The sequence below is a fragment of the Venturia canescens genome, chromosome 5 (assembly GCF_019457755.1).
Source record: "Venturia canescens isolate UGA chromosome 5, ASM1945775v1, whole genome shotgun sequence".
Classification (NCBI taxonomy): Eukaryota; Metazoa; Arthropoda; class Insecta; order Hymenoptera; family Ichneumonidae; genus Venturia; species Venturia canescens.
Window position 1 is genome coordinate 7006650 of NC_057425.1, and position 24836 is coordinate 7031485.

At 37.7% G+C, this 24836-nt stretch overlaps 3 protein-coding genes and 1 long non-coding RNA gene across 19 annotated transcripts in view; 2 read left to right on the forward strand and 2 right to left on the reverse strand.

The window, feature by feature from the left end:
- Window positions 1-1460: 1460 nt before the first annotated feature.
- Window positions 1461-8013, forward strand: Hao (Hydroxyacid oxidase). Of its 2 annotated transcripts, none has more exons than XM_043419984.1 (8): window positions 1461-1930; window positions 2265-2416; window positions 6016-6271; window positions 6407-6535; window positions 6638-6770; window positions 7033-7149; window positions 7228-7342; window positions 7481-8013. In XM_043419984.1, exons 1-8 carry the CDS (start codon window positions 1797-1799, stop codon window positions 7546-7548), a joined length of 1104 nt encoding a protein of 367 aa, XP_043275919.1. In that variant the 5' UTR covers window positions 1461-1796; the 3' UTR covers window positions 7549-8013. The 2 variants fall into 2 exon arrangements, with proteins under 2 accessions (XP_043275919.1, XP_043275920.1); XM_043419985.1 differs by having other exon boundaries at window positions 1473-1930; window positions 7231-7342.
- Window positions 2454-5594, reverse strand: Pgant6 (Polypeptide N-Acetylgalactosaminyltransferase 6). Its single transcript, XM_043419983.1, has 2 exons — window positions 5255-5594; window positions 2454-4927 (listed from the first exon to the last, which is right to left on the reverse strand). The coding sequence occupies exons 1-2, from the start codon at window positions 5453-5455 to the stop codon at window positions 3290-3292; spliced, it is 1839 nt and encodes a 612-aa protein (XP_043275918.1). The 5' UTR covers window positions 5456-5594; the 3' UTR covers window positions 2454-3289.
- mtd (mustard) overlaps window positions 8014-24836 on the reverse strand; it is a 174704-nt gene continuing 157881 nt past the window's right edge. For all 15 annotated transcript variants that reach the window (XM_043419979.1, XM_043419981.1, XM_043419975.1 and 12 more), the window contains 3 exons: window positions 18366-18647; window positions 17841-18010; window positions 8014-17549 (listed from right to left, as the gene is read on the reverse strand). In XM_043419979.1, coding sequence (XP_043275914.1) covers window positions 17414-17549; window positions 17841-18010; window positions 18366-18647 — 588 coding nt within the window. In that variant the 3' untranslated portion in view covers window positions 8014-17413. The remainder of the gene's footprint in view (window positions 17550-17840; window positions 18011-18365; window positions 18648-24836) is intronic.
- LOC122411278 (uncharacterized) lies at window positions 18004-18467 on the forward strand. The gene is made up of 2 exons (XR_006261134.1): window positions 18004-18110; window positions 18263-18467. It is a non-coding gene; the product is annotated as an uncharacterized lncRNA (long non-coding RNA).

Sequence of the window (24836 nt, forward strand, 5' to 3'; positions counted from 1 at the left end):
CTATCGCTTTTGTTTATCGATATTCAAACGCAACGGATATTGGAAACTCGTGAGAGGGAGCCACGAGGGCGAGTCGCAGTTGCGCTAGCAGAATCTTTTCGTTCGTTCTATTATTATTACCTATACTTCCGCGATAAAATCAACAAGATTATAAGCCGACGACCTCTATCGTGTATCGAAAAATTTCATATTACGCAATTCAAACGAATCGGTATCGCATACATTTCCGGTTTTTAGTGATTATCAATTGGTAATTGTTGGCGAGCTGCCCGTAAGACTTCGCCGCGAGAATCCTTTTTCGGTTTATCATATCTAAGACTCGATAAGCCTCTGCCAGTGAGAACGACGGATGATGAGGAAAATATTCATCGACCAATTATAGTGGGGAAAAAGAGAAAAATAAATCGTGAAAAAGTGTGATTTAGTGAGGCTTGTATTCGCGAAACGCGATAGACGGTATAGAATTTCGTTCATTTTATATGCCTGCGCGTACATCAAACTTCACCACAACAATATATGAAGGAACTAGAAGAAAATAAACGCAATCATGTTTTTTGTTCAGTTATATTTGTCGTATAGAGCGCATTTATGTATCGCATTTTATTTCTTTTATAATCCTCGTAACAGCGATATCTGCAATGCCCCAGAATATGTTTTTTGCATCAACCATTCAAGTTTTTGGAACATACAGAACAAAGGAACAGGTGGAAAGATGCATAGTAATAGGCTCACCAGTAATTTGCAAGGCATTGCAGGCACCACTTGACACACTTTTTTCGTTTCGTAATTCAATCGAAGATTTTAAATAAAAACTGAAGCATACTACTCTCGCATATAAGAAAAAAGCGCCTTATTCATTCAGAAAAAGGATTGAAAAAAGCAGCGTTTGTGTATTGTTTCTAACGAATGTAATAAAAATGTTGAATCGTCTCGTTCGAATGATGATTTCTGCGAGAAAGACCCTGCTTCAGATCAAAACGCTCAGTCAATTTTTGACAATCTCAGGCCTCGTCAGGTACGAAGATCGTACAAGGCTCCCATTCGATTGTAAACATCGATTTCGGCGGTTATTTTATTTCCAGGCTGTCGATTAATGAATCATTGAAATAAGCTTTGTAGAAAATTTTATTGACGAAACACGAGAGAAAGGAATTTCGAGTCATCGGAACCAACGGATTCTTAGATCGTACCCAGTGGAAGGCGTAGCACGATGGGTTTTCAATGTGCGCGACATCGACAATAAAGTGAATATTGAAATCCGTCAACGTTGAACAAAAATTGATTTAGGTTATGTTTGATGGGTTTCCGGTTTTCGAAATAACATCGAAACTGCCATCTCGGGCAATTTCCGCTTGAACTCGTTCAAGTTTTTAAGACATAAACAGCATTTTCAGCGGTTGATTTTCTGACACATAGAGCTCAGTCAGTCAGAATCATTTATTGCTTTTTTGTAGTCTTATCTTCAGTGTAACTTCACTGAGGACTCGTTCGATAAATATTGCATGATGAATGGAAACCTCAGTCTTATTTTATCGCTGATAATGTGTTTGTATGAAATCTGAATAGTGTATTCGTATAGTTGGCTCGTTAAGTAATGCTTGCGCGTACCCGCAAAAGACAAGGCAGCGGGGGAGGGGCTATAAATTATCTATTACGAAATTTACCCTGGACGCTTAGTCTGTTCTTGAACTCAGTCCGACGAGCATTCTCATTTTTTTGCCGATTCATCCTGTGTAAAAATCTTCATATCATTTCTTCCAATTATTCTATTCGTCTCCATCGAATTTTTTATAATCATGGAGAAAATGCTCACCGTCGATGATTACAAGCAACGAGCAATGGAACTTCTTCCACCGTTAGCCAGGGATTATTACAGAAGCGGAGCTGGTGACGAGTTGTCCCTGCAATGGAACCAAATGGCTTTCCAAAAGTTTGTACACTTGAATTCCTGCATTGCTGAATTATTGAATTATTTATTTTCATTTTGAAATGCAACAAATTTTCGTTAAGTCTTTAGGGTTTTTTTAGTACGAGGAATCTTTCCGTACGAACGTGTGAAATTTTGATAAAATATTTTCATAGTTTTTATAAAAACATGAAAATTGAAATGTTTGAAAGAAATTCATTCGGAATTTTTCCATCCGACGAAAACAAAAAATTGTAGAGTTTCTATTTTTCGATTATTTCGAAAGTTCTAATATTTGTTTCCAATCATTTTTCGCTGATAACCTTACTAACGTTGATTTTCATCATTTTTTCGCCAGACTTCGAATTCGTCCAAAAGTACTAAGAAATGTATCGCACAGAGACTTGAGTACGATGGTAATGGGCGAAAAAGTGTCAATGCCTCTCGGTGTTTCACCAACGGCGATGCAACGAATGGCCCACCCGGACGGAGAGTGCGCAAATGCAAGAGGTAAAGAGATAAATTAATGACGATAATGAGGCGAGAATGGTAAAAATCATTTTGTAATAAAATTTTATTATACAATATGATAATTATATAAAAATACATATTAAATGCATAACCGATTTATCAGGCTAATGGCAAGATTGCACGTGTCTCAGCAATTTTTCATTTTCACCAGTTAAAATCCTCGTGTATCAGGTCCGAAGAAATGTCACGTACTTCTTTAGACTCACGATGAGTATTCTCGAAGAACATTAAAAATAATATTAGTAATCGAATATACGTACGATTTGAATAATAAACAATGTTAGGTAATAACGATGAATTGTTTTAAAAAATCGTTAAACTAATATTAAATTGAGCAATTGAAAATTGATCCCACGTTTGTTTCATTACAATCTCAATAAGAGAAACAATAATAATAATAATAATACTATTATAGTGTATGCACCATTGAATATAAGGCACAATTACCTTTTTTCAAGAATGAGTATGGATTTCAGTGATAAAAAACATCCAAAGTAAAGGAATAAATGAAAGGAATTCATTGAAACTTGAGTTCCTTGGAATATGAAGTTTGCGATGTTGAAAAAATAGCTCCTGCTTCTATAGCAATACTGATAATCTCAGTTTTCAGAATGATTAATACGCGTTGTTCATGACGTTGCAAAAACTCAAAAAGGAAATGGAAAATCATTCCAAGACAAGAAAATAAGGGTATTCATCGGCAGTGACTAGTCGACGATAACAACGTTTCTGTACAAGAAAATAATTCTTGGCTGGTTGTAAGGACGTTAATTTCGATGGCCTGATCTCTACTCATTCTGAAAAACGAAAATAAATTTAATACGAATGGTCTAGAAGAGTGTAAAAGTGTTTCTATTGGTGTTTGGAGCCAATATTAGCCCAATCGTTAATAGCCTTCATGTTGACAGTCTCGATTCTCCATTTTTGCGTGGAGGACGCTGCATCGCAACTAGTTACAAATACTTTTTTATTTGAGGGATTGATGTCCAAGCATCTTTCGGAATTGACGTGTTTCAGCCATTGATTTTCGACGTCGTAACGCCACAGTTGGTTGCCATGCTGGCCATGACAAGGATATAAACTAATGGGTGATTTAGAATCACCCCGGGAAACGTCCAAGCAATCGGCACGACTCTTCGGTCTGATGTCTTTGTGCCAAGTGAGGCGAAATTCTTGTTCGCCGTCGATCGACGGATCGTCTTTTGAGCAAACGTCTGCTTCGATGAACTCGTCCTTCTTTTTCTTTTTACTGTCTAAGCAAAGATTGGAAGCGCCGATGTTGCGTATTTCACCGTGAGCGAAATCGTCCGGTTCGACCGGTGGATAAACTTCGACAAGGTCGAAAGCGATCGTCTCAATGAACCATTTGAAAGATTTACATTGGAGTTTCGCTCGAAGAGCTTTTTGCTCGGTGAGGTTGCCAGGGTTGAGAGCTCGAAGGTGCGGACGTCGACGATAAATGTGTTCAGCATATTCGTCCATCCAAACTTCAGCAACTCTCTTATAATTCTTACCCAAAAAATCGCCTCTTCCAGGGTTGGGAAATGGTGGAAATTTTCTGTATATGTGTCCGACTCTCGAACACGGGGCATCTAACATTTGACCACCGCATTGCCAAATCTTGAACGACAGCTCGTACTGTTCACCTCCCCAGATGTCAAGACCCGGATCGTATCCACCCAGTTCCCAAAAATATTTAGCACTTATCGTAAACAATCCTCCAGCCATTACAGGACTCTTGAACGGTTCGGTGGGACGTTTCAAATCTTCAGGGAGCAGCGGAAGCCTCTTATAGTAAAGTTCCCAGTCAAAAGCTCCACGCGCACCTTCGTCCTGGGCTCTGTACTCGAAAGTCTCGTACGCTATGACGTCGATAAACGGGCAGACGCAGGTCTTGTAATCCTCGGCGATCGGTTCGAGCAACGGTGGCAACCAATTGACGTTTGCCTCCGTGTGGGAATCCAGGAAGACGAGAACTTTGGCTTTGGCTTGTTTAGCACCTGCCAATCTTCCTCTTATGAGCCCTGATCGCTTTGGCAGACGCACTATTTTCACCAATGGCAAATGTTTTTCAACGTACTCTGACAGTTCTTTTTTCAATTCTATTTTTGTGCTTGCGTCATCCACCAAAATAATTTCTTCCAATAATACTTTAGGTGATCTATTGATTACGCTCCAACAAGTTCTCAAGAGAGTCGTCAGATGCTCGTTGTGAAAAGATACTATGACCGATACAGAGTCCAAGTGCGCAGAATATTTCTTCTTTTTACAATCCGGATGCCTTATGTCCGGAATTGAACGGTTCAGCGATATTTCATCACTAAGGGCAGCGTTGAATCCATTCACTTGATACAGCTTTTCTTTTTTCACTTCCAGCGAAGGTGACAAAACCGCTGGCTTACCCTGCTCTCCGATACCCTTGCGATTTTTCTCCATGTTGATCCTCTTGTAGTCATGCCAATCGATTTTGTTCCCATCTTCCGTCTCATCCTGTCAAGATTAATACAAAGGCATAGTTCACGCATCTTTCATTTTAATCAGTTTTCAAAAAATCCAGATGAAAAATTTCTTAAAATTACATTGTGTGGTTTTTACTGTTTTTAAGAACAGGATTGATATTAAAATCGTGTGATTCAGCTGTACGATATAGTACAATAAATTATATTAATACAAAAATGATTAAAAATACCGAATATTTTGAGTAGAAGTGTATTGATTTTCTCTTTTTTTGAGTGGACGTATGAAAAAGCGAAGAATCGGAATGAAACTTGAAATTTTTCGGCTATTGACAGTATTTTGTATAAAATAAATCCGTACCTGAACGTCGGTATTTTGTGCATTTTGGTTAGAGGATTCATTATTGATATCCGACGAAACATCCCCATTTTGTAGTGACAGCGAATGTGGTCCATTGCGAGATTGTGTACCTCGCATAAATCGAAAAATGACGATTGTCAGAAGAACGGTAAAGACGGCGAGAGTAATAAATTTTATCAGACTAACTAAATTTCGCTTCATTATCTCGCCGTAATCATCGCGTTTTTTGTGAATAACAAATCGAGGTTATCTCGATTTTTACACGTGTCAAATACCAAGTCACAATTTCCGGTAATATGTCCCAAAGGTGGATATCGGGATATACATAAAAACGCCAGCTGACTGAGAATCTTGGTAACTACACGTGACATACACAAGTGTACACGTAACACAACGAGACAACGTTGATGCTCGAACTCTCCGCGCGGATAGCCGGAATGTCTTGATAAAGAAAAAAAATATATCGTATCTCCCATAAATCTGACAATTTTATATACGCGCTATCTCGCGATATTCAGTATTCGCATCGGAATTAACCAAAGAAACCGAAAACCGAATATATATCGTATCTGCCATAAATCTGATTATATATACGTAATGCGCCGGAATGAATTAACCAAACAATTGACCGTAAAGGAGTGCTTATCATTTATGTTATTATTGAGAAAAAGTTCCACCACCTGATTCAATTGAAGAACACAATACAAATTTCGAATTGACGAGTCATTTTTTTATCGCGCATCATTATATTCAAATTCCAGCTGCACAAGCTGCCGGTACTATATTTACACTATCAACAATATCCACAAGCAGTATAGAAGAAGTAGCTGCTGCAGCCCCAAAAGCTGTAAAATGGTTTCAACTGTACATTCTCCGGGATCGAAACCTAACTCTCGAACTTATTCGGAGGGCGGAAAAATCGGATTACAGAGCTCTCGTTGTCACTGTGGATGCACCGATATTTGGCACCAGACGATCTGACGTTAGAAACAAATTTTCTCTTCCTGGACATTTGAAGTTTGTACACTGCATATTTACATTATGTAGTATTAAAGTTTACATGATAGGAACATCATGAAAATTTCAATTGTTTCTTAGTTTCCCAGTTGAAGATTTTCTCATCAGGATAATAGGATCAATGTTATTTTTCAGATTGGCCAATTTCATAGGTCCGTTGTCAAATAAAATTCATTCTGCAGAAAATGGTTCGGGACTGCAGGCATATGTGACAGATTCTTTTGACGATTCACTGTCGTGGGACGATATCTCGTGGCTCAAAACGTTTGTCTGGAAATATACTTTGAAAATTCTTTAAGGAGACCAGAAACCTTGAAAAATAAACTTTAGAAATAAATTGTAGTTTTATCTTTCGGAATTTTATAGAGTGACAAAACTACCAGTGATTGTAAAAGGGATTCTTACTGCAGAAGATGCACTTTTGTCCATAAAATACGGGGCCAATGGAATTGTAGTTTCAAATCATGGTGCACGCCAGATCGATGGAACTGCTGCGACGGTACACAAATTTTTGTTACTTATTTTCTAATGAGTAGGAAAATTGAAAACGTTTTATGATAAGAAAAGAAATTTGCTCCCCCCATTTCATTAACTGTTTTCCTTCAATTGGGCAGTTTCAGAAGTTTTTTGTGGCTAAAAATTTGGGAAAGCGTAAAATATTCCTCGTCTAAATTGACACATTTTTTCACTCCAAAAAACATTGAAATATTGAGAACAGAAAAAGGGCGAATTCACAAAGAGAAAAAAATGTTTATTTTCAGATAGAAGTATTACCAGAAATTGTTCGGGCTGTAGGCAACAAAGTAGAAATATATTTAGATGGAGGGGTGACACAAGGAACTGACGTCCTAAAAGCTTTGGCACTCGGAGCAAAAATGGTATAAAAAATTTGGTTTCAAAATTGCTGTGAAGTTTTTTCAAAAATGTGAACAAAGAAATGAATTGTTTATTTCGAGCAGGTGTTTATTGGCAGACCAATGATTTGGGGTCTCGCATGCGGTGGAGAAAAGGGAGCAAAAGACATATTGGAAATATTCCGAAGCGAAATTGATCAAACTTTTGCCTTAACAGGTACCGAAAATAATATGAAAATATGACTAAATCAATGAACCTGAATTGCGAAATCCCAAATACTCTTCACTTAAAAAAATAACTTTCATATCCAACAAAGTTTTACCACAAGTAATGAAACTTTAATCGCTTCAACAGGTTGCAGAACAGTGTCAGAGGTTACTCGTGACTTGGTTGTTCATGAATCTTTCTACAGTCGGCTGTAATTATGCTCAACTGTCATTAGTTAATCAGTGGTTTAAATTTAGGTAGCTCCCGATAAAAATCAGAGCAATGTTTCCTTTAGATAAATAACTGTAATTGAACATTCTGTTACTTTTTTTGAGTATCACGCCTCTCGATGATTTGTAACTTGTTGCAAATAATTTGTTTTCTATCCGGAATGTGAGGGTCGATACGCCACAGATGATTTTTGATTGGTTATTTGAAAAACGACTTGATTTTATAAAAGCGTGTATATTGTAAAAATTTCCAAAGTTTTCCGTCGTTTTACACCAGAGACTAACCTTTCGAAGATAGAAAAAATCCATCCAGCGATATTTTCAACGGCATGAGACTTCTATATTTGATATTCGCTTATCCAGACAATGTAAGACGATCAAAAGAATATGCTGAAAGAGTGTAACGTGCTGTGAAAATAAAAAAAAAATAACGAATGACTAGACAAAGAATTTTCACAACATGGTTGGTATTTTATTGAATATACACTTTCGCCGGTATGTGTACATGTGTATATATATATATCTGTATGTGTAGTACGCCCGACGCGTGAGCAGGCCCATTCTTTGTTGAGTATACAGTCAATAACAATCCGACTTTTCTACGTAAACCGAAAACTCGTGTACGCGTACATAAACGTAACATATTTTAGTGGACGAGCGACCACCTGCAGTATCCTCCGATAGTGAAGTAAAAGAGGTTGATGCGCGAGCAAGCCGAAAAATTGCACCAAAATAAATTGACGGTTTGGAGAACGAAGAGCGCTCGTCGATTGAATAGTCACTTTGCCAAACTTTTACAACGCACGATTGGAATCATTTTTGTGATAATATCAATCCTCAATAACGTATGTACACATGTGGACGAGTGCGACTCGCGTATTCGGAGCTTGCTATATGCTTCACTCTTCACTCGGGAGCTAAACAAAAAACGGGTGTAACGGAAAGTTAAAAAAAAAACGTAAATTCTCTACAGTCTGTTACGCCGTTCGATCAATCTGAACGTATCTTGGTACAATTATTTCGACAAGCTTCCTGCTTCTGTATTTTGGCTTATTTGTACTCGATCAAATTCAACGCGTCGTACATAATCTCTTATCCCAGTATCCGTTACAATAAAGGTTTCCGTTTCATATTGTTTCTTTTCTTATTCTTTTAATTTTCTTATTCTTCTTCACAATGTGTCAATTTACAGAGCTGATATCGGCTATATATTTTCCGGTATTGTATTATATAATTATTATACACTCAACGATCGCTCGCTCTCTTTTTTTCTATATATTTCTTTATATCGATATTTATATATGTACACATGCCTGCGTGCACATGTTCATCTTTAATATATTTTAGGTTAAAACAACGTCTGGCGCACACGCTCAACAGTTTTTGCGGCCGTTGGAACATCAAGTTTGATTATTTATCATCGCAGGAAATGTATAGCAAAAGAAAAAAAATATTTATATGTTCAAGGAAATCGAAATAAAACGTATCAGTACTGCCATATTTTTTGCTTCTGGATATTCGATTTTTGTTTCATTTAATTTATATGCTTACCGCTATGCATTGTTCGTTCAATGAGCAAACAATCAGCTCCAACGATATTGACTGAGGTTTGTGTATATATTTCTTCTTTTCAGCATATATATATATGTTTTTTTTTTAAATTATTTGACAGTTATTTATATATATCTAAATCGAGGCGATGCTTCGCTATAGATTTCGCATCAACGTTTAACGGCTTCGTTAAACACAACAAAAAATTAGTACACGCACCGTTTCTCATTTTGTACATAAATTTTCGTTACGTGTCTCGTCGCTTCTCACAAATTTATTTTCTCTTCATTATCTTTCACAAAGTTTACGATAAGAAATTTTCCAGAATAGCAAGCGCATTTTTTCGTCGTTTTATCACGTTCAATCACAAGTCGCGTCCGTCAACGTGCGATCAAAGCTTCGATTCAAAACGACTTTGTCCTCTAAAAATGACTCTTCGAATAATACACTCGGGGATACAGTTGTGATTTGTTTTTTCTAACTTCTAGGCATTTTATCCTTTTGTGATCGGCGTCTGACCCTCTGGCATTTGGTCCACGATTATTGACATCATTTCTCGAACGCCAAATAACTTTATTTGTGAATTCGAATGGATTCGCACGATATTTCTATCAACAGTGAGCCGATATCAGTTGGCAAAAATGCTCATAGATGTCGTGGCAGATGCGAGGACCTTTTTTTACCGCAGTTTCTTTCTCATTTTTCTCCTATACGTTTGTGGAGTTTGACTTTTTTTGAGTTTTGAATATCGTTTTGCTTGCTCAATTCTTCATACTGTTTCTTCGGTTCTACGATTGTTTCAACGAATATCATTCCTGATGAAATCTTTTCAAGTTAATTTATATGATTACGGAGGTGAAAACAAAATAGTAAAATAACAAATCCTGGACCAAACGTCAAGGGCGATCGAGGGTCAAATCTCGGTCGTCTACGGTATGGATATGTATAGTGCGACACGTGCGACTATTTTATATACTATATACACACATTAATATGCACACACGTTTTTTACACAACATATACATATTTATTAAAAATAACTTGGTTGTATTTGGAACCGTAAAAAAAAGAAAAAATTGTCTCGACATGAAATAACATCGCAGCATATTCGTGCATTCTCATTTTATGTTTCCTGCTTTCAACGTGTGTATTTGTCAATTGAAATTTTTTACCCGAGGAATAACTGCATGGGAAAAATGTTCGGAGTCGTCAGCGATTCGAGAGCGTACCAAATTCTTCGTGCTCCTTACTCTAATCAAGCATCGATTCTTAATCACTATACGTAACCAGAAAAATATTAGTTCGTCCATCGTGTTTACTATTGGCTTCTTCATATCAGCTTCGTATCACTGCCAAAACTAACCTATTCGATTTTTACAGTGTCGAAGAATATTGGACAGCGTCTCATCATCTTCCCTTTCCTTTCCCCATGCTATGTGCAAATTGAACAACCCTCGAATTTGCTACAATCACTATTTTTTTCGATACAATTTTACATATACAGTTATGTTGCTAATATACAAACGATGATACATTGTTCAGTACAGCTCTATATTCTCGATATATTATTTATCATACATTTGTATACGTTTATTTATATACGTGTTTATACCCCGCAGTTTGTGTGTCCTTGGTTTCAGAGATATAGAGCGACGTGTTCAAGGAATTCTTTGGTTTGTTTTTTTTTTCTTTTTTTTATTTCATCGCGTTTTAGTGAGACGTACCATTTTTATAGAAGTGTAAAATTTATCATTGGTCCAGAGATAGCTTTTTTTATATTTTGTTCTTTCCTATCGGGAGTATCAACTGATTGGCCTCCTATATTAAGCCCGGACCTAACATGTGTTTTTTGTTTGTTTACATTATTTTTCTCTCGCACTCGTATTTCCCGCACCATCCTCTTTCGTTCTCGTCCCGGACGTACATAGTTTTGGTTATATAACTCGATTGACGATGTAAAATATCCTGACTGATAGTTACTCTTTTATGACCCTGGTTGTTTTTCTCTTATGTCTTTATGATTTTGTCTCACTTTTGGTTTTCATCATTCTGTGTGCCTTCGCTCTCATTCACTGTAAATTCGTGCCAATTTTGAAGTAATGATAAGTTGATTCAAAAGATATTCGGGAATTCAAAGGAATAGCGTGAGGTTTTTTGTGAAGATGTTTTAAAAATGATGAGCAGAGTTTTTTCACGCGTGATTTTTTTTTTTCGTTAACCACATTGAGTCAAGTCGTGGTTGTGAAGAAATAAAAATCTGGAGGGACGACGGAGAGTCGTTTCAGCGAAATTGAAAAATTCACTTCATGCTTACTGTCAATATACTTTTTTTCTTTCCCACCGATTTCACTCACCAGAAAATCGGTAAGGCTGGCTCGAATACGTTTAAAAAATGAAGGAACAGACCCAACGACGAGACGAAATGGGCAATGAATGAAGACGGCGATGAATATACGACGAAGTTGACGAAACAATTTTCACAATAGTCACAGGACAGAGAAAAAGTAGTTTTTTGTGTCTGACCCTCTCATGTGTTTTCATGTGTGTCTGTATAAAGTGTTTTTTAATCAATCCCTGCAGTCAGTCTGAATCTAATTGACATAATGGTCGAAAGGTCCACTTCACTTACTCGCTCGTTTGGTTTGTTTTGTTAATCCTGTATCGTCGTTTGTTGTTGTGTCTTCAGTTCTCCCTTGCTTTGTATATAAGAAGAGGCGCGTTTCACTTACTGCCCGTTACGCGCGCGGAGCGCTACGATCGCAACGCCCAACACGGCCACTGTGGATAATGTGGATACGCTTTCGGGCTTTGCGGGCGTGCGTGCGATAAGTGAAACGCACCCGGGATGTGTTATTCTTTATAATGACTAGCACACGACCATTGGAGCAACTACTTGGTTAAGATTTACATCGTTTAATTCGTAGATATACGAACGAGACTCAAATTCAGCTGAATACCGGATGAATCGGTCTCATTAGTACGCGCTGTTGAACAAAAGAAGTGTCACATAAAGAAGCTCGCTTATTTTTATTTTGTTTCCACCCGATGACCGATTCAACCGTATCAGAAGCTCGTGTTATAATTTTGCCTCGAACACGACTTTGCTTCGTTATTAATTTTCACACAAATAAGAAGCCGCCAGTCTGCAGCACAGTGCAATCGAGCCTAACTCCTCGCTGCTGGCCTAAAATTTTTTTCACCATTTTCATCATCTCTGAATTGATTCGATCACGGATGCAATTGAACGGTATTGGTTATTTAAAAACTTACGCTCACGCTGATGGAACAACCCCCCGTCATAAATCGAAACTTTTAATTTTATGTTCGTGTTAGGACATTCAGTTGCACGTGCGTTTATCACAAAGGATCCTCGATATAATCAACATCGAACTTTTCTCACAACCTCAATGTTCATAAACTTTACATTTTTTCGTTTCTATATTATTTTCTCAAGCAAGACGCGAAGCTTTGATCAGCGATCCCTTTCCACGAGTTTTCTTTGGTGAATAACGATTTTCCCCACCCGCTCCAGCTTCTATTCTGAGAGTTATTTAAAAAAAAAATCGTCAACTCACTACTCCTACATTTACGTAGAGGCAGTAGCACATCTGTGTGGTATTTTACATTTTTTTTTTTTTAATTTCTTTTTTTCGAACTTCCATTACGAGGCTGAACTCCCAATTCCAGTGCTGCGTGTGATATTCTTGAGGAAAAGTATGCTCGTTAAAAATTTGTATTTTTTTTCTATTTCTTATTGACTCGATAGGAAGAATACTCGAAACCGGGTAGTTTTTCGAACTGTCAAATCAACAAGTCATCGCAGCTGGAAATATGGGAGCTCCGATCTGTTCGGTATCACAAGATTACGTCAAAATTACGTCTAGAGATAACTCATTTATTCCTCTAAGTTTCCTCCTTTTTTTTATAGACTCTGAACAACTCTAAATTTTCGTTTAACGCTGTTACACTTCGTAATGGCAATACACTTGGTAAATATATTCATCGAAACAGCTAGAATCTACGAAGCACTATTTTATCTCCTCGATCCCACGTCTAGTGTACGAATGAGCTACTTTTTCAAACTCTTCCTCCATTTATAATATTTGTGCGCTACGCCCACGTCTCCGTATTTGTTGATTGGCAATAGCGCGCGTCGTAACAATAAATGTATGTCAATTTATACAATTTTTTTTACGATTTCGTTTAAGACGATATAATCGAAGCCGGAGTCAGGTTGTATAGCACGTACGAATGCAGGGATTTGGTGTGACAGGTGATGAAAAACACTGCGAAGCACATTTTTTTGCAACGATTCAACAATTGTTAGCCAGGCATCATTAAAAAGTCCAAAAGTCTTTCTAGTGTTGCAGGATTGATAATCGAATTCGATATGTTGTATTACAAGTTGTTCGTTTTCATAAGAATTTCAAAGAATTTATATGTCACATTCACAGGGCGTTCGTCACTTTCTCAAAAATGTTTATTTTTTCTAAAAGTATTTTATTTTTTTAATTTTAGAACAAAAAATTAAAAAAAAAAGAAGAAAACATAAATATTAGAAATAACTAAAATTGTCTGCTCTAAAAACTGGATCAGAGGTCCGATTAGCGTGATTATCAAGGCTCTCACGTAAAATCTCACGATATGTGAAGATGTTTACGATTATGGAAGATCGTCCCGGATCCAATCGTTCGTTCGATTTCTATGACATAGGCCTGCATTTATTTGCATAATGTTTTTTTGAACTTTTACAAATTACCTTCGAGATTCGACAACAAAAAAAGCGACATTTTTTTCATATCCTCGGCATAGCCTGACGAAACTATTTTCGCGCCTGTCACCAGCAACAAATGTTAGTTTCTTCCTTTGTCAAATATATTTAGAAATGTCTGTTATTCCGCAGGAAAGTATCGTCGACTCGTTCGTTAGCAGAAATGAAACGAAAATGTAAGCGCGGAATCGTGAAACTGAATTTAAAGAGCTTGAAAAATGTACGTTTGTATCTATTTTGATAAATTAATAGAAAAAAAAATCACCGGAGGCAAGAAAACTTTTTGCCAATCTATCGAAGAATTTTCGTTTAACGGGGGTAAAATATTTGTCGCAATTATTGAAATCCCGTTCGAATCTGTCATCCAAGCAACGGATTGCTGATGAATATTGCACGACTTTGTCAATCATGGTCATTCAAATCTTTTTTCCCACGGATTCGAGTCTTTAGTGGGGTTTTTGATCATCCCGAGAGGCGTGAGTATCAGCCAACATCAATCAATCATCGTTCTCGCTTTTGGTCTCGGAGAAGAACATCGAACAAGCTATAACAAAGCTTTTTTCAACGCGCACAAGCAATGAGTAGGTGTTTATCCCTCAACATTTTCGATGCTAGTATAGACGAACACGAGGGAAACATTTTCCGGCGAATGGACTTGCCCGCGATCCGAGTGGTGTAATGAAAAATTCTGGAATATATTAGAAAAACTAAAATACACTGAAATTCATAAACGAGAGACGGGATGAATCGTTCAGTTAGCGAATTTGATATTAAAAATTCCAAAAAGGAAATATCGAAACTGTAAAAAAGTGTAAAAAAAGAAACTCAAACATGAGCCATTTCGGTTGTAACATTTCCAAAATTTCAGCAAAGAGATTTTTTTTTTATAGCAGAAATGTGTGAATTTAATGATTTTCGAGAAAGTCAGCCGCGAGCGTTTCGGCATTGAAAGAAAAGAAAAAGCGAAGCAGATCAATTTTGATGACAGAATTTTTGCAGTTTTCAAATTTTCGGATGGGAGTTTTAGTCATACGAATCACAGTTAAGTCGACTGTGCGATAGCCGTTTCATATCGGCACGTATATTCGGATACAAATATTTATAGAATAATTAATAGCGCGATAGCACGACAGTACCAAAGAGCAGGCACATTTTAATCGTAGGGTAAAAACGACTGGCGAGATCATTTTTCTCTACAATGCATCAAAATAACGAGCGCTGAATAATCATTTCGTTATTCCACTCGTTTCTTCTTCTTTTTCATTATTTTATTTCTTCGAGCTCGAAAATGGAGCGGCGTGTGAGGATGAGAGAGATTATTCAGGATGGGAAGGGTCTGTCACACGCAGGCTGTGCTCGTGTTCGTTGTGTGGTCGGCTGATCGTAAATGTACTACATTTCACCTTTTCATTTTCTTTTCATTTAATTTTTTTGTTTTTTTTTTTCGTTTAAATATATATATATTCATATGTTTTCCATAGTATCATTCAACTCAATGGGCAATCGGCTTACGATTCATTATCTCTTCCTCTCCAAATATTCTCGCAATTCGATATAGTTTTATCCATTTATTAATCAGTTTTTTTTCTTGTCGTATTATTTTTTCGTTTTTATTTAATCGAGAGTACGGTTTCGCACGACTTCTACACGCTACTTTAGCTTTTCAGATCCTAAATACTGGTCGAGGTTTCATCTCTTGGGGCACGCACACCCTGGAGTTTTTTTTCCCCCTTGGTATATTTATACACACATATATATATAATATATTCATATCCATATTCTCTCTCTCTCTATATATATATATACTATATATATATATTTGTATATACATACACGCGTTATACATTTATATATCATGTACGATGTTACTATAAGTGTGTATATGTTTCTTGTTGTTGATGTTGTTTAGCCAAGGTTATCTCAATGCAGCGTTAAAATTAATCATATTTTCTCCTTTTCTTTCATCTTCATCGGTATTTTTTTTCTTTTTCTTCAAATCTTTCAACACGGTTGTAATATATATATTTACATTTACTATCTACAATTATCTACACATCAAGAAACGGTTACTTGTTTGTTGTTGTTGTTGTTGTTGTTGTTTATTTTTATTTTAACTTTTTGTTCAGCAGTTTCGTGGCATTGTGTTATTTGGTTGGATTTTTCAAATTGCTTATCTCATTATTTCGATATAGTTTTTCGTACATCACTGATTAGCAACGTCGTGTGGTCGGTGGTGGTGTTTGTTGTGGTTTTTGTCTAGTTTATTGTTTGTTGTTTTATCATAAATCAACTAACGTGTGCTTCTCTCAATGCCTTTGAATTTACTCCGTATCTCGTTTTATCGTTGATTCTCTTAATCATCATCATCAATATTGGGAGTTGAAGATTATTATGTATTCTATACACATTCACGATGGCGACGTTGCAGAAAAAAAGATATTTTCAATCGCTCGACAATCGTTATGTCTCTTAGCCTCCCTCCCCTCTTTTCACAGGTGCTTTTTTTCGAACAAATACGTTCGCTAACATTGATACGCGAATAGTTACGATCGACTTAGAAAAATAAAACAAAAATGATGGATACAATCGATTAAAATTTCATCATCATCATCATCATCATAATCTTCGTAATTATCGTTCTTTTATCGTGTCCGCTATATAATCGACGAGAACTGCGAGTCCGTACATTCATATGTAATAATATATAAAATAATAAAATAAATACGATATTAAAATTAAGGGGTATGAAGTTAATGGTACGGGAGCGGGGGAGAATTGACGAAACAAGATCTATGGCGAGCCTTGTTATACACAATCCTAGGCCCAAACGAATGACGGATACATTTGTAAAAACGCCTCCAACTCAACTCATGTTGCAGGTGTAGTTTTCTCCAGCATCCCCGATCTTGCTGTTGATTTAACTATTTTTCCTTTCACTCACTTTTATTCTCTCTCTCGCTCTTTCGCTTTCGCTCATTATATCTGTCTCTTTCTCTATATCACTTTTTTTCTCGCATGCTTGCAGCAGCAATCTCATTAATTGACGAATATTTGAAATTCGTTTGGTAAACCGCCCCCCGCCAGAATGCCAATTAATCTCGTGTCTTTCTAGGCGTAATCAAAGCTATCGGACCTACTGTCATCAATATCTACGAGCGCCGGAGTGTTTTATACACATTCATTCACGCAATTCGATTGTTTTTTTTTTTTCAACTTCATAGACGGGCGCGATGCGATCAGCTAATTTTCATCTCTCTTCTTTCAACGTCCATTATTAGTCTTCCTCTGATCTCTCCTGATACTCGGGGGGACTCTGGAAGGGATCGAAAATAGTACATTCCTTTTTCCGTTCGTTTGTTCCTTTTCTCTCAATTTCTTCGTCTCATTTTATCTCGTTGTTGCTTCGTTCTTTTTCATCTCTTTCTTCATCTATTGACAACCGCGCGAATCCTAAGTTCAGGTAAAATTAGGCTGCGGTGTCGGCGGTGGTGTCGACGTTGACATTGGCTGCCCGAACATGGCCGTGTCCTATATGAATGCCCAACATTCCAATGTCTTAACGACAAAGTCTTCGTGCGGTGCCAATGGCTCGTTGCCGTAAGTACTGCACGATTGCGTCCTACCCTGATACAAATCACCGTCCAACCACAGACCGAATTTTCCGCTGTAACAGGATTTCAAATCCATTTAAAATTCATTCCATCGATGTCCAATTACAAGTTTATTTTAAATTATTCTTCATGCTTTCTTCGTCTTTTCAAGTGCAGTCGAAACTATTTTAATTGCTTTTTCGATTCGATTCATTGTTGTGCAATTTCGAATCCAATTTAAACTATTTTTAAACCACTTCAGTCTCATTTTGAATTTATCTCGTTTCAAAGTTCAGATTATTTTTTCTTTCAAGAGCAATGAATCAACCAATCAACTTTAATATTGCAATCATTTCGATACGTACTCTCCGGCCCCGATAACCAAACTTTCGTTGTTTCCCTTGATGAAATACAGATTATCACCGGTCCAATTGAACGCTTGGAACCTCGGTGTGAACCTGAACAGGAGGGATTCGCCCGTTCCGTAGAAGTGATCGCTCACGTGGAGTGAACATGACGTCAAAGCACCGAAAACCTGAAATTCAAGCAAATTTTGAAACATTTATTTCAATCTACTTTTTTCACCAATATAACGTCAAGTTGTTTAAAAATTTGGGTCGCTTTTGCTCGAAAAGGTAAAGAGTCGAAAAAAGAAGTTTCGAAACTTGGTAGAAACGATATGAACTATAAATTCACGCTTTATTCTTCAGTCCCGTAACCCCAAACATTGTCTGAAGCTTCAAATCAAATAGTATTCGGCTAAAAATGAAAATTTCTCTTTTCCCAGAAACACAATATTCAAGAATAGCGATTGAGGCAATGAATGAAAATCGATGAATAAGCAGAGCGTTAGAACGGTGAGTGAATTCGGAAGGTCAAAGTTGACGTACATTTCCTGCGGTGTCTTCGATGACAAGGAGAATAGGACTCTCAACTTTGGCCATTTTTCTGTACATGCTGTTGAGACTGAAGCCATGTTGGCTTGTGCTGAATACAAGAGTCCACAGATATCCTTCTGCTCTCGCGGGTAAGTGACGACAAAGATGTTCTCTGTGTTCATCGCTGAGTATTTCTGTGGTGCCAACGAGATCGGGAGGAATAATATCGACGTCGAGTGATATCGCACTGTTTGCGTATAGTGCTCGCCTGAGCTCCTCGCTCATAGACAGTACCTGAAGATAAGGGTCAAACAAAAAAGTCGTTAGTTCATTTTCTTGGACAACATTCTATATATTCACAGACACAAAATTTCGAGAAAATCATTTCTCGAATCTAAAAGTTTCGTACGATTCTACCAACTTGGAATTAAGGGTGCGTTGCATAGTCAACACGAGAGAAGCACACGAATAAACAAAAAATTTTCATTTCAAATCTACTCGTCAAAATTTTCATTATTTTTTGTGCACAACATTCATTTGAAAAATTGCACAAACATTTCATAAAAAATGGAGTCTCTATAAATGTTAATGTCCGATCAACATTCGTTGTAGCACCAACGACCATTACTTTTTCCTCCAGTTGACTATGCAATTGAGAGGAGGGTATTGACAGGTTCGAAATAATTAAGATAAACCAATATTTATGAACAAAAAGACCATAAACTCCCAGTAATGGTTTCGGGGTGTTCATTACTCGTCGAGTTTTCTCTCATGTTAAATCGGCTTCATCTTTTCTTGTTTCGATCCTGACCTACGACTACACTGTGCTTAGAGGACAACTAGTTATGTGTTACGTCAGTAACAATTGCGGTGCGACATATCGACGAGCCATACATATGTTTGTGTACATAAATATATGTATTCATTTATTTGTTTACGAATAAACATTGAGCGAACGAACCCTTGGATACCAAACATACGACAAGGTCTATATTTATTTTCTAACATCTAGGACACAACTAGAGCACATATTATTCACCATGAATACGTTTTAATCTCGTGTTATATTCAGAAATGTGAAAAATTTCAATTTTTCCATGACAACTTGAAGAGACAATATCTTTCTTGGCTTGACCATTTTTTTTGTTTCGTTAAGTAAGAAAACTGTTTGAAATTCATCGTCAAATGTGATAGAAAAATTGAATTTCGTTGGCTGACTGTTTTTTCAGTTTTTCATGGTAATTTTGTATCGAATAATTTGTTAAGAGTGTCGAGTAATTATTGTTGGTTAATTCCTGTGTATTTTCCACTTTTGAACAGTTAAAAGTGGCTCGAAAACGCATGTTATGTTGTTAAGCTTCGGTGAGATGTACGGTTAACAGCGAAGTTTAGTTGTGCCGGAGTGGAAGAACAAAGTAGTGCCAACGTAGAGAAGAGAAAGGGTCAAGAGACAGGGAGAAATAAAGAAATGGAAGGAGCACGATCGTTGTGTGTTGGAAAGCAAGGTCAGCCTGAAAGAATTACCTTGCTACGAGATTGCAAGCTGTCGAGACGAATTGAGAAGAGATTCACGATCGAAAAAGAGTGCATCGGTTAAGGGTATGTGATTACCGATGATTTTCGTTGTTTCGTTAATAACAATGGAGAAGAAAAAACATATTTTATCGATTAAGCACTGATTTTGGGGAACGAAAAATAAGTTTTTCCGTCAATGAATCTTCCACTCGATTCTCACGCTCGAATTTCATATCCTCGAGGCTTCTTTTAATCTGAGAACTAATGAATTACTGCAGTGAAAACCGGTTAATCGCGGTTCGATTACGAGCGAGACACGAACGTATCTTCTTTCACTGGATCGTCAGTACAGTGAGTAACGATCTTGGTCGATCACGAATAGCGACATCTTGGCTTTTCTGCCCTCCGAAGGTACTCGCGTGACTGACGCGAGAGCTCGAAATTGCGTCAAGATTCGTATTACATCGGTTGCAATATCTTGTTCGTCTTTTTTTAGGCATCGTGAAAATTTTCTTTCGAGAAAAAATGAGCTCGTTGCGGAGCAAGAGATGTGAGAATTTATCAAGTTATTTGTCCCCTTGAAATTTCCGATCACAAAATATCGATCGAAATGAGATTCGCGCGAGCGAGGTCGCAGAAATGACAACGTGTGAGCCTCGCTGGCCCTGTGCTCAATGTCTCTCGTCCACAGGCTCTCTCGTTCGGTGCTCGACGCGAGAAAAAAAAATCTTATAATTCCTGTCTGCACATCGTGTACCCCTTGGGATTACAACAGGTTTTCCATGAACGTTCTCTGCTGGCAAACGTAAACCGTTTTTTTATCGACGTTATCGAGGAAATTGGAGCGAGCCGATAAAACTGTCCGATATTACAGTTCGAGTATGAAAAAAGTGTACGCGATATCGGACGTAAAGCTACGCGATCCGCGGCCCAACCGATCGCGCTTTCGCGTTGAAATCGCGTTGTGGTGAAATTTTTTTAAAAAATCCATCGATTAGAACGGAGAATCGTTATTGTCGTCACATCCATTTGCGTAAACGATTCCTCCGTCAAAATGAGGAAGAGAACAACAAAGCGATTCACTCGCAACGACGAAAGGTCAGGGCCCACGTAAATGATTTTAGCACTTTTTAATTATTCTATCATTCCGAGTCCGAGTCCGAGTCGGAATGTAATGAGCGAGGAAAAATATTTTCGACTAACATTTCTTTGATTTGGGTCGCCACGGTGACTCACAAAATAAACGAGAGAATTTAAACTTATTTCAATGACCGAAAAAATCTTTCGGAGGCATTTGTTCCTTCGTATTTTCCTCGATTTCAGATGCCTCGATCGACACTCTCGAGTCTCATTAAACCCGAGAAGAAATTCATAAATTTCATCGTTCTCACCACTTCATGACTTTTATACTTATTACGTATTGATCCGTTCGACTTCTCAATTTGCATGAAGCTCATACAGCGCGAAAAAGTCGTAAACGAGGAATTTGATTTACGATCGGATTGTCGGTGTCGACGGGGCTGTTTAAAATAAGGATGCTCAAGAATCATTCTCATTCATAATTGTCATTTTCTTTGGAGAGTCGGATCGTCGGTGATCACTGACCAGGGTCAATTGCGCATTGCTCTTGAATCGCGAGTGACCTTCGATCGCGTTATTTATTATTATTTTATCTTACGGTGTGCAACCGTTACGTGCTTTTTTCCGCGTTTTAGTATCTACCAATTAACACGTACTGATCGCTGAAAGCAAAATGTCTTTGGGAAAAAAATTTGAGAAAAAAATCGTTCGATATTCGACCGGAAAACGAAGTTTTTAAAATTCGATTCGACCGATTGTGGTCCTTGAAAACTTGAGGGTTCAATCAACGTGTTTCGTGTTTGCCAGTCAAACCTCTTGAGAGGTAAAAATTGTTATTAAATTTTGGCCTGGTAGAGTGGAAACTCGACGCTGATTGTGAATACCGCTTCATTCGCTTATTATTCGCCCCTTCAAATTCCGGCGTCTATGGGAGAAAGAAAGAAAAACAATTTCACAGTTTTTTGTCGATGCGGACACGCCACCAATCACGTCGGAGGTGCCAACAGCGTTGAGTTACTGTAACGCACACTGGTAACGACGATAATGTTCGTGATCGATCGATCAAACAAATTCGCCAACGATGCGCTTCGCTTGCAACCCCTCAAATTTTACTTCATCGCCTGAGAGAAGGTTTCTCGCGCGAGGAGCAACGAGTGAAGAGTCCAATCGAATTTCAACGATTTTCCAAACCTCCCAATACAAAGCACTCGTTTCAGAGAGCACGATAAACGATTGAAAAATAAAAACGAGTCTAGAACGAGGTGCCACAAACGATCGAGGCGAACTGGCATACCGACACGAGGAAACCACTAAAAAGTTAATTGTATTTGACAGTAGGTTCTTTGTAATTGAATCATTACGCATGCGGAATACGAGATGCGTCGCGAGGAAAGGTCGAGGCTACGATTTAACAAACTCCATATTTATTGTATCTCAGTTATTATGCAAGCAGCATATAACATTCAACTGAAAAGTACTATTTACACAGTGTGCATGCACATTTTTTGTAAGTAGGAAAGAACAAAAAACAAAATGTATGTACGAGATGAAAACATGCTGGGCGAGAAGCGGAGTGGCTCGAAAATCCGAATGAAGGAATTTATAAATATAGAATGGAGCGCGAGTGCGCTGGTGCTTTGTCTAGGCGGGGGCAATAATAAAGAACCGGATGAAAGTGGAGGCACACAACGGGTTTTTTCATCCTTTTTTTCTATCCCGTAGTTCGCGAGGGCGTCGAGTTCGCTCGAGAATTAATTACGCAGAGTCTGAGGCAATAGTGCACGTTGATATTATAATTTTATGGCGAAAGGTTCGATATTATAATAGCAATGTTTACAAATGGTAGTAGCTGGGGGGAAATTTTTCAAGCGTTATTCATTCAGTGATATTGATTTGTACGCTTCTAGAGCTCTGGTCGCGATTCTGTCGGAGCGGGAATGATTATTGTCTCTCCGGTTTAATATCGATCGTCGGAGCTTCGACCAGTTTTCGAATGACTCACTGAATAATTAAGGAGGAACATCGGCTTGGTAAAAATGGTGATAGCTTAATGAAACTTTGAGAATCGATTTTTTGATAGACTTTCTATAGCTTCTGCAATTTTTAATCCATTTTATTCAGCCATTTTTTAGTAAATCATTTCCAAACTTGGAATATTTCACAGCTACGCATAGGAAATAACTCCACAGGCCCCATTTTTTCTTACTCGAAAACAAATAAAAAACGGTGACAGGTTAGAAAAAAACGTACTATTCCACAGTTTGGACTCTAAAGTACATGTGTGCAAAATTGGAGGTCGTTTAGTTCTGTCATTTTTTTATATTTCACATAAATTACACACAAAATTGACGTATTTTTGGGGGTTGATCTCGTATAAACTAAGCAAACAGGGTTTACGTAACCTAAATAACTTGGATAAAAACAATCAAATTCGAATTTGCATAACCTCACTTAACGCGAAGCTGACATTCCTCCTTAAGGTAGATCATGTCCGTAGGATCGTATTTTATGGGTGTCTAAATTGGGTCAATTTTTGCTTCTTAAATAAATATATTATCACTCTAAATCAATGTCAGAGTTATTAATTAAAAATTGCAAATACATTTTTTCATCTTATTTTTTGGAGCATGAAATTACAAGCCATTAATTAAGCGGGGATCCGTCAGCGATTCGACCCAAAATTTCATTCGTCCCTGGCGAAAATACTATGGTTTTTTATGTCAAAACTCGCTTTAGAGAGCGCAAAGGGAAGTGGATGAAGAAAAAAGTATTAATAAAAAGACAGAGAAGGCTATGACAGCAATGGGCCGAGCCAAGAAGAAACAAAATGCCGAAATAAGCAAACGTGAGGTTACGAGTGCTCGTTACCAATTTCGTTCAATCTTTAAGGTACCATATTCTTCATTACTAGTAAGACGATCGTCTCGAGTTTTTTCCCAGACCTTCATTACGTACTTCATTGTTATTGTGAACGTTTTTCATAAAATTCGTGAGAAGCGTTTATTCGTTATTTGGAAAGATAAATGATTGTTGTAGTTCCTACAAGCCTTTGTATTTTTCTTCATATTTAAACACGCTTATCGAAATAACCAATGAGACGAGCCCTTTAAAATGTGATATGCGTGTGAGTCGACTGCCCTTGAAACCCTGTGTAAATTTCAAGACTTTCTTAAGAAAATCGATTCGTGTATGAACTACCTTAAGCTCAGAAGAACGACGATGACGAGGGACAGAGACGAGAGACTTTCGGGAAATCAAATTTTGATCGAATTAAGAAGAATTATTTGTGTGCATTGTGAGCTGGGAGGATCGATCGATCCTGAAATTCTGTCGGCGATGGATCAACTCTCGATAAGAATGACGATGTTGATTATTATCCAAAGAGACGATAATGTCGCGCTCGCGATAAATTTTCCATCAAGATCGAGGCTTTCGGATAAGCGAGCTTTTTTTGCGTGTATTTCCGAACTCCTCGAGTAGTCTGGGCAACCTATCGGAAGTATATTTCGTATTTGCATAATATTCTTACCGATAACATCCGCGACGAATGTTGAAAAACGTAATTTAATATGGAGAACGCGTGGGCTGCGGTCATCTTGAAAACGTGATGAAACTTTTGGACGAAACTCCGTATTTTGGTCGTTCGAACTCAAGTGCGAACGTGTCGATCGCGATTCGACCAGAAAAATGGAGTTTTTATCTCCAAGGATCGACGAGTTACTGGCTTTAAACTTTTAACTTCGCGAGCTATGATTCTGCCGAGGGAGCCGACGGTTAAATGCACTCTGTTCGGTCCGAGGAACGAGTCGCGACTGAACTGGATAAGCATTTATCCGGGCAATATTATTCGTTCCCCAGGGACCAAATGAGTGTCAGGGCAACACAGAT

Excerpts from the sequence above, each read along its gene's own strand:
- Hao (XM_043419984.1), top strand. The coding sequence starts at position 1,797 with ATGGAGAAAATGCTCACCGTCGATGATTACAAGCAACGAGCAATGGAA. Across the intron at positions 2,417-6,015 it reads AGAGTGCGCAAATGCAAGAG|CTGCACAAGCTGCCGGTACT; the intron begins GTAAAGAGATAA and ends TTCAAATTCCAG. Across the intron at positions 6,272-6,406 it reads TCTCTTCCTGGACATTTGAA|ATTGGCCAATTTCATAGGTC; the intron begins GTTTGTACACTG and ends GTTATTTTTCAG.
- Pgant6 (XM_043419983.1), bottom strand. The coding sequence starts at position 5,455 with ATGAAGCGAAATTTAGTTAGTCTGATAAAATTTATTACTCTCGCCGTC. Across the intron at positions 4,928-5,254 it reads CACAAAATACCGACGTTCAG|GATGAGACGGAAGATGGGAA; the intron begins GTACGGATTTAT and ends TAATCTTGACAG.